The sequence below is a fragment of the Erinaceus europaeus genome, chromosome 5 (assembly GCF_950295315.1).
Source record: "Erinaceus europaeus chromosome 5, mEriEur2.1, whole genome shotgun sequence".
In the NCBI taxonomy this organism is placed as follows: domain Eukaryota; kingdom Metazoa; phylum Chordata; class Mammalia; order Eulipotyphla; family Erinaceidae; genus Erinaceus; species Erinaceus europaeus.
Genome location: NC_080166.1, coordinates 113,121,749 through 113,134,139, shown reverse-complemented (window position 1 = coordinate 113,134,139; position 12,391 = coordinate 113,121,749). Strand labels below are relative to the sequence as shown.

Here is a 12,391-nt window from a genome sequence, read left to right as displayed (position 1 = left end):
GTTATAGAGAGAAGGGACCTGTTTCCTTCCTCCTGACATTGACAGTGAAACCACAACAATACAGGAAAAATTCATATGAAAAAAACTTTCCACATGAAAGGATTAAAAAAAAATCCAGGCAGTGGGACACAAAGAGTCACCCGGTTTAAGGAAAATGAAAGCAGAGAGCCAGGAACTTGTTACCATGTGCATGGACCTGGGTTTGAGTTCCCACTCGCCACCTGCAGAAGGAAGCTTCACAAGTGGTGAAGAAGTACTGTAGGTTTCTCTCTCCCTCTTCATCTCCCCCCTACTGTCTTATTTTCTCTCTGTCTCTGTCCAAAAAAAAATGGAATAAATAAAATAAAAGAAACAAAATATTATAAAAATACTTATTCATTATAAGTGAAATTAGAGGGTCTATTTCTTATTAACACTGAATAATAACAGAAAAGGGCATGTCCATGGCTCCTAGAATTATCAGTGTTTATAAAACATATTCAACTAAAAACATTGTACATCATGACCAAGTGGGATTTATCTTATGGATGTAAGGCTGGTTCAATATGCATAAATCAGTAAATTCGACCCAGTGCATCAACAAAAGGAAAACCAAAAACCACATGATTTTGTCAATAGATGCAGAAAAAAAAAAAACCTTTGGAAAGATTCAATATCCTTTCATCATCAAAACATTAAAGAAAATGGGAATAGATGGAAATTTTTACAGTTTAGTTGAGTCTATACAGCAAATTGCAGCCAACATCATACTCAATGGCAAGGAACAAGTATTATCACTTAGATCAGGGACAAGAAGGGCTATCCACTGATACTACTCTACATGTTGTTTGGAAGTCCTTGCCATTGGAATTAGTCAAGAGAATGGAGTAAAAGGAATACTAGAAGAGAAGATATAAAAACTGGCACTATTAGGTGACTCTGTGGTGCAATGGATAGCACATTGGACTTCTAGTGACAAACTGTCACTCCTGGAAATTGTTAAGCGATATTGTAAAGTGACAGGCCACAAAAATAATACGCAAAAATCAGTAATATTTCTCTACGTAGACATTAAGCTAAAAGAAGAAATTTAGAAATTGATTCTATTTATATATAACAAAATCAGTCAGATATCTAAGAATGAACATCACAAAGAAAGTGAAAGACTTATATACTGAAAATTATGAGCCATTATTCAAAGAAATTGAAAAAAATACATATAAATGAAGATTTGCCATGTTCATGAATTGGAAGAATTAACATCATTATATGACTATTCTGCCTTGAGCAGATTATTGAAACCTCCATCAAAGTAGCACCAAATTTCTTTTGAGAGAATAAAACAAATGCATAATTGTTTCTTTTGAATGAGAAAACACTTAGGATTGCCAAAATGATCTTGAGAAAAGAGAACAAGAATGGAGCTATCCCATTTCAAGACCTCAAACTATTTTATAGGGCCACTGCAATAAAAAATACCTGGTACTGGAACAAAAATAGACAGAAACCAGTAGAGCTGAGAACATAGAAATAACAACCAGTGTGGAGGAGAAAGCAACATGATTATGCAAACACATTCTCAGGTCTGAGGCTACAGGCCTCAGATTCAATTCCCTTCCCTACGTAAGCCATAGCTGAGCAGTAGACCACCCCACGGGTCTAAGAGGTGCGCAGTGGATGAAGTGTTGGGCTCTCAAGCAGGTGGTCCTGAGATCCCCAGCAGCATATACACCAGAGTGATGTCTGGTTCTTTCCTTCTCTCTCTCCTCCTATCCCTCTCATCAATGAATAAATTAATAAAGAAAGAAAGGAGCCATGTTTATCTTTTTTTTAAAGAGGGCCAAAAAATTCAAATAGAGAGTTTCTTCAGCAAATGACGTTGGGAAAATTAAGTTGAAAAATGCGTAAGAATGAAACTGGACCACCACATTGCATCATACACAAAAGTAAACTCCAAACATACCAAAGACATGGATGTTAGACCAGAAATTATTAGTTATTTAGAGGGAAACATTAGCAGAACTCTTTCTTTTTAAAAGCCAGAGCACTACATACAGCTCTGGTTTATGGTCATGTGGTAGATTGAACCAGGGACTTCAGAGGCTCAGGCATGAACGTCTTTTGCATAAACATTATGCTACTTACACTGCTGTGATGTAAACTTTGAAAACATCTTTTATAACTAAAGTTCAACTACAAGGAAAACAGAAACAAAACCCAATGGGACTACATCAAACTGAAAAGCTTCTGTACAACAAAAAGAACCACCACCAAAACAGAGAGATTTACTATGTAGTGGGAGATCTTTATATGCCATACATCAAACAAGGGAATGATAACCAAAATATATAAAGATCACACCAAACTCATCATTATCATCATCATCAACAACAACAAACAAAAATGGCTCTATTAGAAAAAAAAAAATGGAAAGACGACAAAAATAGAATTTTTACCAAAGAAGAGATCCAAAGACCAACTAGTATATGAAAAAAAATGCTTAAAGTCAATGATTATCAGAGAAATGTAAATAAAGACAACAATGAGATACCACTTTATACCTGTCATACACTAGAAAGAACAAATGTTGGCAAGCGTGTGGGGGGAAAGAGTCCTTCTACACTGCTGGTGGCAATGCAAACTGGTGCAACAACTTTGGAAAACAGTCTGAAAACTTCTGAGAAATCTAATAATGAACCTAACCTATGACTGACAATTCCTTTCTTAGGGATATATCCTAAGGAAACAGATACACACATACAAAGAAGAGTTATGTACACAGATTTCATAGCAGTACAATTTGGATTAGCCCAAATTTGGAAGCAACCCAGATCCCCAAGGATAGATGAGCGACTAAGAAAGTTGTAATAAATATACACAATGGATACTACTCATCTTTTAAAATGATAAAGTTGCACAGTCCTGAGGTAGATAGGATAAGAGTTATGCAAAGAGGCTGTCATATGTCTGAGGCTTCAAAGTCCCAGTTTCATAGCCCACACCACCATAAACCAGAGCTGAGCAGTGCTCTGGTAAAAACAAAACAAAACAAAAAAAAAAAAAAAAAGAAAGAAAAGAAAAACACATCATCTTCTTTGCCTCATCTTGGACTCAGCTTGAAAGAATCATGTTAAGTAAAAGTAAAATAAGTACTAGATGATACCATTCATAGATGGACTTTAAAAAACAAGAACAGAGAAAGGAAAACACAAAGGAAAACTTTTACTGGGTTTGTTGTATTGCACCAAAGTATGGGACACGAGAGTTTTGCAGAAAACTATCACAGGGAGATGAGAGTTTGTATCCATGTGTCAACAAGAGTACTGTAATGCACTAATCCCCCAGTATGTTAAAAAAAAAAAAAAAAGGAAAAAGAAAAAGCAATCAATAAATATTTCTCACATAAATTAAATGTATTTTTTATCATTTTTAAGGTTTTCAATTATATATCGCCATTTATGTCTGTACACAGATGTTTATACAAGTTGCATCAAACTATTTTAAGTGAGCATGTCTGTTGACTCTTATTTGACACCATCTCAAAATTCAACTTAATTCAAGTAGACACTAACACAAATTAGAATAACAGTAATCATTCTAATTTGTAAATGTAGGTACAGTTTTAGACCTAGTTTTCTGTCCTGAGCACCTCACTGATGCTTTTGTGTGCCAAATATCTCTATTGAAACCAAACTTTACTTCTAAAAGTGCTGGGAATTTTCCCAACAGCTTTCCTTTTGTGAAACTTTTCTGAAACATGTTTTATTATTTGTGTTCCTTTGTCTCCTTGGTCACTTTTTGGAGGACAAAGAGCAATGTGGCTATCAATAACTTAGAAAGGATTTTTTGTTGTTGTTGTTGTATTCCCCTGCAAACTCACTGAATACAGACATTACTAGTTTCCCTGCCCCCATCTCTACCAGAGACATAGTTGGCTCATAAGGAACTCATTTCCCCAGCTTGATATTGCATTGCTCAGACTGCTCTCATTTTTAGTTCTGTCCTTCCACCACCCCCAAACCTTTTATGTTTTTAGAAAATATCTTGAAAATCTTTCCATGCATGTAGACCTATCATTTGAAAGGTTGCTCAAAGCATGTGGATGCAGTAATTTATATATTTTTATTTTTTTTAGATTCTATTTATTTATTAATGAGAGAGATAGGAAGAGAGAGAGAAAGAACCAGACACCACCCTGGTACATGTGCTGCCGGGGATTGAACTCAGGACCTCAGGCTTGAAAGTCCACTGCTTTATCCACTGTGCCACCTCCTGGACCACTGACACAGTAATTTATTTATTCAGCTTGTCTTTATCTCTGACTGTGACCCTAAACATAGGCACTATGCACCTTTACATAGGCATCTTGGCAATCTTTGTGTAGATATATAAAGGGAAATTCCTCTTTATGGGGCTGGAGCCTCAATGACTGTAATCATTTTTTTATTTCAAATGATGCTGCCAGATCATCATCCCCAAAGATGAGAATTCACACACCCCTTAGAGCAGTGTGTGAAGATTTCTCCTTCCCTGCATAGCTGTCATCACTATTATAATTGTCTATGTAAATTTTCCTAATCTAGAAAGTAAACAATTGGGTTATCTGTACTTTTGCATGCATATGGAGTTACGAATGAAGTCATTAGGAGTATTTTTGAATGAAGTTGAACATTTTTCAGGTATTTGGCAACCTGTAAACTTACTCATATCCTCTGGCTATTTTTCCTTTGGGTTGAGTCTTTTTAACTGATGGGAAAAAGATCTTTGAAAGTTACATTACAAATATTATTTCTCAGTCATTCAACTTTGTTATATGTCAAGTGTGTGTGTGTGTGTGTGTGTGTGTGTGTGTGTGTGTGTGTGTTTTGTACGAAAGTATCAGTCTTTGCTTTTATAACAGTATCATATTGGGGTCCTCATTAAAGAAATAGTAGATTTTAGTGGTAGTACTTTAAGATTTCTAAATTCATGTTTATGTATATTAAGTAAAGTGTATTTACCCTCTATTTACCCTGGGGAAGAACAAAAAGGGGCAAAAGGGGCCGTTGTGATCCTGATGCGTGATGGTCCTTGGTTAGGGGCTGAGGGAGAGAGTGTTTTTGCAGACACATATCAATAGCTGTAATGCTTATATTATATCCCTCATAAGATAATAAAAAAATTTTTATCCCTGCATTCTAAAACATTTTATGTAATTTTAAGAAAATTTATTACCATGTCTGTAGAAAGGTACCTATGCAGTATCTACCAAGATAGTCATATAAGAGAGAGCTAGAATAAGGTAGATGGTTTTGTTCTGTCTCTCTTTGTTAATGTCATTCTCTTCCTGTGGTAATGAGTACAAGCTGGGCAGGGAAATGGAAGTGACCTCTTAGGAGCAAAGTTTTCTTAGTGAAGTCAGATCAGTTAGTTTTTATTTATTCCTTTATTTCTGTTCTCTGACATAGTCTTTGTAATGCAACTTACTGAAGTCCTTACACTAATTTTCCTTAATGCCTTCAAAAGTTGTTATATTACTTTTGAATAGCTATATAGATGTCAGAAAAGGTAGCTGTGACAAAATGTCATTAAGGTGGCATAGTGTAAATTAATACAGTTAATGGAGGTGCTCACCACTAACTCACTGACCCATTATGAGCTCTTGTGGAATTAACGAATGCCAGGGTATCAATCTTTGAGGGGGGAAAAAAAAAGAAGAAAGAAAAGAAAAGGAAGAAATGAGATGACAGCTTTAAAACCTCACAGTGAATTATATTAGAAAAGTGAAAACGTCTGGGTTGGATTTGATTTCACTAGGAAGCCATAAAATGGCATGCTCTCTCAGCAAAATATATTAAACTGAAATGTCAGATTTGATGCAATAGGTATACAATTATGATAGTGTTAATAGTAGTCTTCTATCATTCTAAGACATACCTTCAAGTACAATATTGCAGCAGCTTGAACTTGTCAGAAGCTTATAAATTAGAAATTGTGTTTGAGGGTATTTTCTTATTGACAGAAAACATATAATACTATTAACTGTACCATGGGGCTTTAGTAGAGCTGTTAAAATAAACTAGGAATCACATTTACAGACACAAAATGCCTATTATAATAGTCATCATGCCATTGTTTGATAATACTTGGTGTCTTTCTGCACTGTTTTCCATTTAGGAAATGTTAAACTACCTGGACTATTTCCTTAAAGAGAAGTTGATTAACAGAAAACTATCAAAGAGAGTAAGCAGAAGACTTGTTATTTTAAGTAGGTCAGCTAGTACCTGAAACATTTCTGCAGGAGCACACTTGCATGTGATAGTAGTCAGACCTTTTTTTTTTTTTTTTTAATATACTAGCACTCTGCTCAGATCTGGCTTATGGTAGTATGGGGGATTGAATTTGGGACTTTGGAGCCTCAGGCATGAGAGTCTCTTTGCTTGCATAACCATCATACTGTCTATGCTGCCCCAGTGCACTATTTTTTATTATTAATTGTTTGATACAGTTCTCAGCTTAGTCCTTTGAAATGGCTCTAATTATCCCTGTTATGAAATGCACTAATTGACTTTTTGTTTACCAGAGTACTGCTCAGCTCTGGTTTATGGTGGTCCTGGAGAGTCTGTTTGCATAGCCATTATGCTGTCTGTCCTTCCCTCCTCACTCCCCCCAGTCAGTCTTTCCCTGCCCTGTTTTGGAAAGGAGGCTTACAGACACTGAAGGCCAAGTCCAAGGTCATACAGCCAGAAAGGAGGCAACCAGAACTAGCACGAGGACGACTCAGTTTTTCCTGCCATTACTCTGGGTAAAACGCCACCTTGAGTTTTTGCGTGAGCACTTATATGATCAAATCTTTGACTATTTTTATTTATATATATCACATATATATATAGCCTCTTTGTGGTCTGGGAAGTGGCGCAGTGATAAACCTTTGGACTCTCAAGCAGGAGGTCTTGAGTTCCATCCCCGGCAGCACATGTGCCAGAGTGATGTCTGGTTCTTTCTGTCTCCTCCTACCTTCCTCATTAATAAATAAATAAAATATTTTTAAAAAATAGCCTTTTTGGCTATTTTTACTAGAGTCAATCAAGTTCTACTAACCATTTATAACTATGTAACAAAGCACCCCCAAACATAGTGGCTTTAAAATACACACACACACAAACATTTATTGTCTTGGTTTCTGTAAACAGTATAGGTACTGCCTCTTTCTGGTTCACATGAGGTAAACTGGGGTGGTCCAGCTGGGTATCGTGAGTTCAGGATTACATCACTCAAATATTTGGTCCCTGACCAAAGATGACTGACACGGTGTGGACTGGCTGGCTGGTTCTGTTTAAGACAGCCTTTCCAGAAAGATCACCATTTTTTTTCCATTGTAAGTTTATTTAATTACTTATTTTTTATGACAGTTACAGGACTTTGCAGTGCTTAGGCTTAAAAAGTCACACAAAGTTACCTCTGTAGCCTTCTGTTGATCAAAGCAAATCATATTGCCAAATTGACAGAGAAGCAAGATGAGCTTCACTTTGTGATGAGCACAAAGTCATATATTTCAAAAGGGCAAGAAAGTTAGAGGAATTTTTGTCACCTTCTTTAGAGACACTTTACCAAAGTTCTTTCACAATTATTAGTTCTTCCACATGACAAATACATATTTCTCTTTTCTTAATTTTTAAAAAATATTTATGTATTCCCTTTTGTTGCCCTTGTTGTTTTATTGTTGTAGTTATTATTGTTATTGTTATTGATGTCGCTGTTGTTGGATAGGACAGGAGAAATGGAGAGAGGAGGGGAAGACAGAGAGGGGGAGAGAAAGATAGACACCTGCAGTCCTGCTTCACCGCCTGTGAAGCGACTCCCGTGTAGGTGGGGAGTCAGGGGCTCAAACCGGGATCCTTAACGCCCATCCTTGTGCTTGGCACCACGTGCGCTTAACCTGCTGTGCTGCCACCCGACTCCCAGACAAATACATATTTTTCAATTTATTTTCTTAAAACCTTATCTCATTATTTTATCAACTTCAAAATCTCATGATGAGCATATTAGATAACAATCATTTATGACCACATTTTGGTGGCTGGTCAAAGAGTTCAAGAGTGAGGGAACTTTTTGTTGTTCCAGCAGTATCCTGTAATGTTTTTCATATATGATATTCCCCATTCTTACCTATGACAGCAGCACTGTATCTCTCTCTCTCTCTCTCTCTCTCTCTCTCTCTCTCTCTCTCTCTCTTCTCCCCTTTCTCTCCTCTCTGTTTCTCTCCAGCTGGAGAAAAAAAAAAATCAGTCCAGAGTGTTTAAATACTACAAACCTGAGGTTCTTCTATGTCCCTTCCCCAAAAGCACTTGTTTCTTATTTTCTCTTCTCTCTCTCTCCCCCTCTTCCCCCCACCACACACACACACACACACACACACACACACACACTCACACTCTCTCTCTCTCTCTCTCTCTCTCTCTCTCTCTGAATGAAAAGGGCCACAAAAAGTGAAATCGTTAGGCTTAAAAATCTCAGCTCTGAAATAAAAGGAAGGAGGATGTCAGATTTATACTTCGTTTAAATAAATATTATTTAAATAATAGTATTTAAATAATATTTATTTATTAGTTGTCACTGAGGTTTCACCACTCCAGGCATAATTATTTCAGATAGAAAGAAAAAGAGAAAGAGACAGAATGTCACAGAAAGTTGGGAAAGACATCACAACACAGAGCCATTCCCCCAGTAGAGTGGGGTTCAAACTCCAGCCTGCATTTAGCACAGGACAAGGCACATTTAGCACAGGTAGGCTATCTTGCAGGCTACCAGGCTATGATTGTTGAAAAAATTAAATTCCACTTCTACAGAAAAGTTTTATATGAATCTGTACATACTGAGAAAATAAACATTATTATATTTCATTATGTCTCACATTATTGTCATACCTAAGGATCAACTTCCTCATGGGGGGAGGGGTGTGGAAGAAGGGGAGGAGAGGGGAGGGCAGGGTGGTGTCAGGGTGGATAAAGCCTTGGAGTCTTAAGCATTAGGTCTGTAGTGTGAGTCCTGACCTTGTATGTGTCAAATTGATGCTATAGTTCCCTCACTCTCATTCTCTCAAATTAATTAATTAATTAATTCAAATAGAACACTACTAAGATAAACACCCACTTATGTTATAACAGGTAAGTGTTGGCTTTAGTAGGAGAACCCTTAAAGAGAAGGCTTTTGTGTATGCTTTTCTAGGAAAGTTAAAAATCCAATTTATTTGATGATCTTATTGTCTAGTGGTGTTTTAAATTTTTCTTTGTGTCCCTAATGATGACACAGGGAGATTCAGATTTCAGGTACAACGCCATTAGTGTTAATCATGTTATACAAATTAATATCTGTATGCTTTTCATAATGTAATTTAACTTTCACCTTGTTTATTTAATACTGTGGTATACATAAAGATGACTGTAATTAATTTTTTTTTCATTTTCCCCAATTGCTATAAAAGAGGGGTTGGGTTATAGCAGATAAAAAAATTAGGGTCACAGAGTCAGTTCATTTCTATAACAGGTTTATTCTAGATAAACTATATATCAGATATTATGTATCAAACATAAGTTTACCTTTACCTTTTATTGGTTAATACCATACACAAATGACCATTTTATTAGGAATTTACCCTCTCATAACAACAAGTATATATGTTTTTAAAAGTTTTAAAAAGAGCTCACCATTCAGGTGGCATGCATTAAATATTTTAAAGTTACTATTACATAGTTTATCATTTCTTCATTGACTTTAATAGGACAGTATTTCCACTATAATAGAAAAGTAAGTGATAGTTCATAACTTCTAACCAATATTGATAGTGACTTTTAAGTACTAAGTTTATTAATAAAATTCAGAAAGGATGTGGAATAGCATAGGCATATATGCATGAATATATAGCTTTATGCATTTATTTATTAATCTGAACTGTTTTAATTCCTATCACATTTCTCTAACTGATTTATGACAAACTTAGATCGAAAATGTCAAACATAGTCAAGCAGATTGTTCCAGAACAATGTTTATGTCTTCTTCCTAGACTAGTAGTTAAAGAAAATGAAGAATGAAATTAAATATTACTATGTTGGGTTTAATTGAAGAAACTGACTTAATTCAGGTTTTAGCTAACAAGTCAGTAGTTAAACTAGCTGATTATTGAAATGGTTTATTATATTACATTTTTATTTCTGACAGGAACTGATTCCAGAATTCTACTATCTGCCAGAGATGTTTGTCAACAGTAATGGATATAATCTAGGAGTCCGGGAAGATGAAGTGGTGGTAAATGATGTTGATCTTCCCCCTTGGGCAAAAAAACCTGAAGACTTTGTAAGGATCAACAGAATGGTAAGAGAAGTTTTGTTTTTGCTTGAATGGTGATAAGGAAATAAAAATATTTGGTAGTTTTGTTTTAATTCTATTATCAGATTGCCATACAATATCTATAAGCACCAAGTTAAAAATGTTAAGAAAGAGAAAACATTTGACAGTTTCTTTGACAGTATTCTTTATTGCCGAGTACATTTTCTTCTCATGAGGACTAATAAAGGAGTGGTAATTCTGTTAGATTTGTTCCCTAAGGAGAAGACAACCAGATGAACATCTGTTGACTAATATATTCTAAGATGCTTAAAATAAATATCCATTCTTTCTTTTTGTCCACTGGCTAAATCTATGCTGTTTTTGTACTCATAAAATATTCTAAACAGAGCAATTACACTTAGCAAATATTTGTTATATAGGAGATTACAAACTATGAAACATATTAAACAAATTAAAATATACTATACTTGACTTTAAGAGAGGCTCTATCTAATAAGAATTCAGATCCCCTCTGCCCCTCCCCCCAAAGAAAAAGAATTCAGATCTCTATTTCCACTTTTTTTTGGTCCTCGAACTCTGACTCTATTAAGTTCTCCTTTCTAGCCAGTAAAACTCTGGTTAGGTCTAAGGGAGTCCCAGCTCCGATGGCCCAGAAAATGTGAGTGGAGAACTAGCTTTCAATTCTACAAATGGAGGAAATGTCATTAGTTTACATTCTAAACTAGAGTACATACAGTTGTTTAGAGTTGAACTGAAGTAAGAACTGTGAGTCCTAAAAGATACACTGCCTCATACTCTCTTTTTTTATTTTAAAAATGATTTTACTTTTTGTTCGAAGAGTTGTAGTATTAACATAAAGAGGAAATTGCATAAAATATAATAAATGGAACAAAATTAGAAGCTTCAAACACATAAATCATAAGGAATGCTGTTCTGGTAAAGGTCACATTTTGAATCAGCAGAAAAATAATTTTATTTAAATGGTTCTGAGATAACTAGCAATTTCAAAATAAAAAGTTAACTCTTGAGTTGTTTCAATTAAATTGAAACTTCACCTGGAAAATATATAACAATCCCTCTCCTAAAGATTTACCCAGGGGAAACAAAAACATGTATCCATGTATCCAAAAAGACCTGTGCACACCAGTGTTCATAGCAGCACAGTTTATAGTAGCCCACACATGGAAGCAGCCCAAATGCCTGACAGATGAATGGCTAAGGAAGTTTGTAATATCAGGATCAGAACTTGAAGGCGTCATGTTGAGTGGGACAAGCAAATAAGATAAAGACCAATACCAAAATGACCTTTTTATAGGTGGAACTTAAAAACAAAGAACAGTCTGGGAAAACATAAAGTGAAACTTGGTCTAGGAGTGGCAGACTGCACCAAAACACAGGACTCTGGGGAAGGAAAGAAAGGGACAGGATGAAGGGACATTGGGGTCCTGATGTGTCTCCTAGACTCCAGTCCTGGGGGATGAACGGTGCCTATGTGTTAAAGACTATACTATCTATAGTTCATGGTGAATTCACCTTCTTTACCCCATCTTGGATGGAGCTCAGAGATAAACATGTAAAGTGAGATAAGTCAGAAACAAAAGGATGAATATGAGATGCTCTCACTGTCAGACAGAAGTTGAAAAACAAGAACAGAAGGGAAGACTCTAAGCAGAACTGTGACAAGTTGGTGTATTGCACCAAAATAAAAGACTCTGGGGTGGGGGGGGAGGGTTCAGGTCCTGGAACATGATGGCAGAGGAGGACCTAGTGGGGGTTGTATGGTTATGTGGAAATGTTATGGATGTACAAAATATTGTATTTTACTGTCGACTTTAAACTATTAATCCCCCAATAAAGATATATTTTTTAAAAGACTATACTGTAAACCATTAACCTTCTCTACCATAAAAATAAAAAAATAATAAATATATCAAGAGTACCATAAGAATAGTCACATTTTATAAGCTATAAGTCACTATATTTAGTAAGTGAAAAAGAAATTCCATTGTACTGACCAAAACCCAGGTCCAGATCCAGGAAGTTCAAATCATTCCAAACCAAATAAATCCAAATAGACAGACACACA

The 12,391-nt window shown here is 35.7% G+C and overlaps 1 protein-coding gene across 6 annotated transcripts in view; it reads left to right on the top strand.

Moving 5' to 3' along the window:
• The window catches only part of NBEA (neurobeachin), a 546,841-nt gene that overhangs the window by 472,238 nt on the left and 62,212 nt on the right, over window positions 1-12,391 (top strand). For all 6 annotated transcript variants that reach the window (XM_060191623.1, XM_060191622.1, XM_060191624.1 and 3 more), the window contains one exon: window positions 10,177-10,329. In XM_060191623.1, coding sequence (XP_060047606.1) covers window positions 10,177-10,329 — 153 coding nt within the window. The remainder of the gene's footprint in view (window positions 1-10,176; window positions 10,330-12,391) is intronic.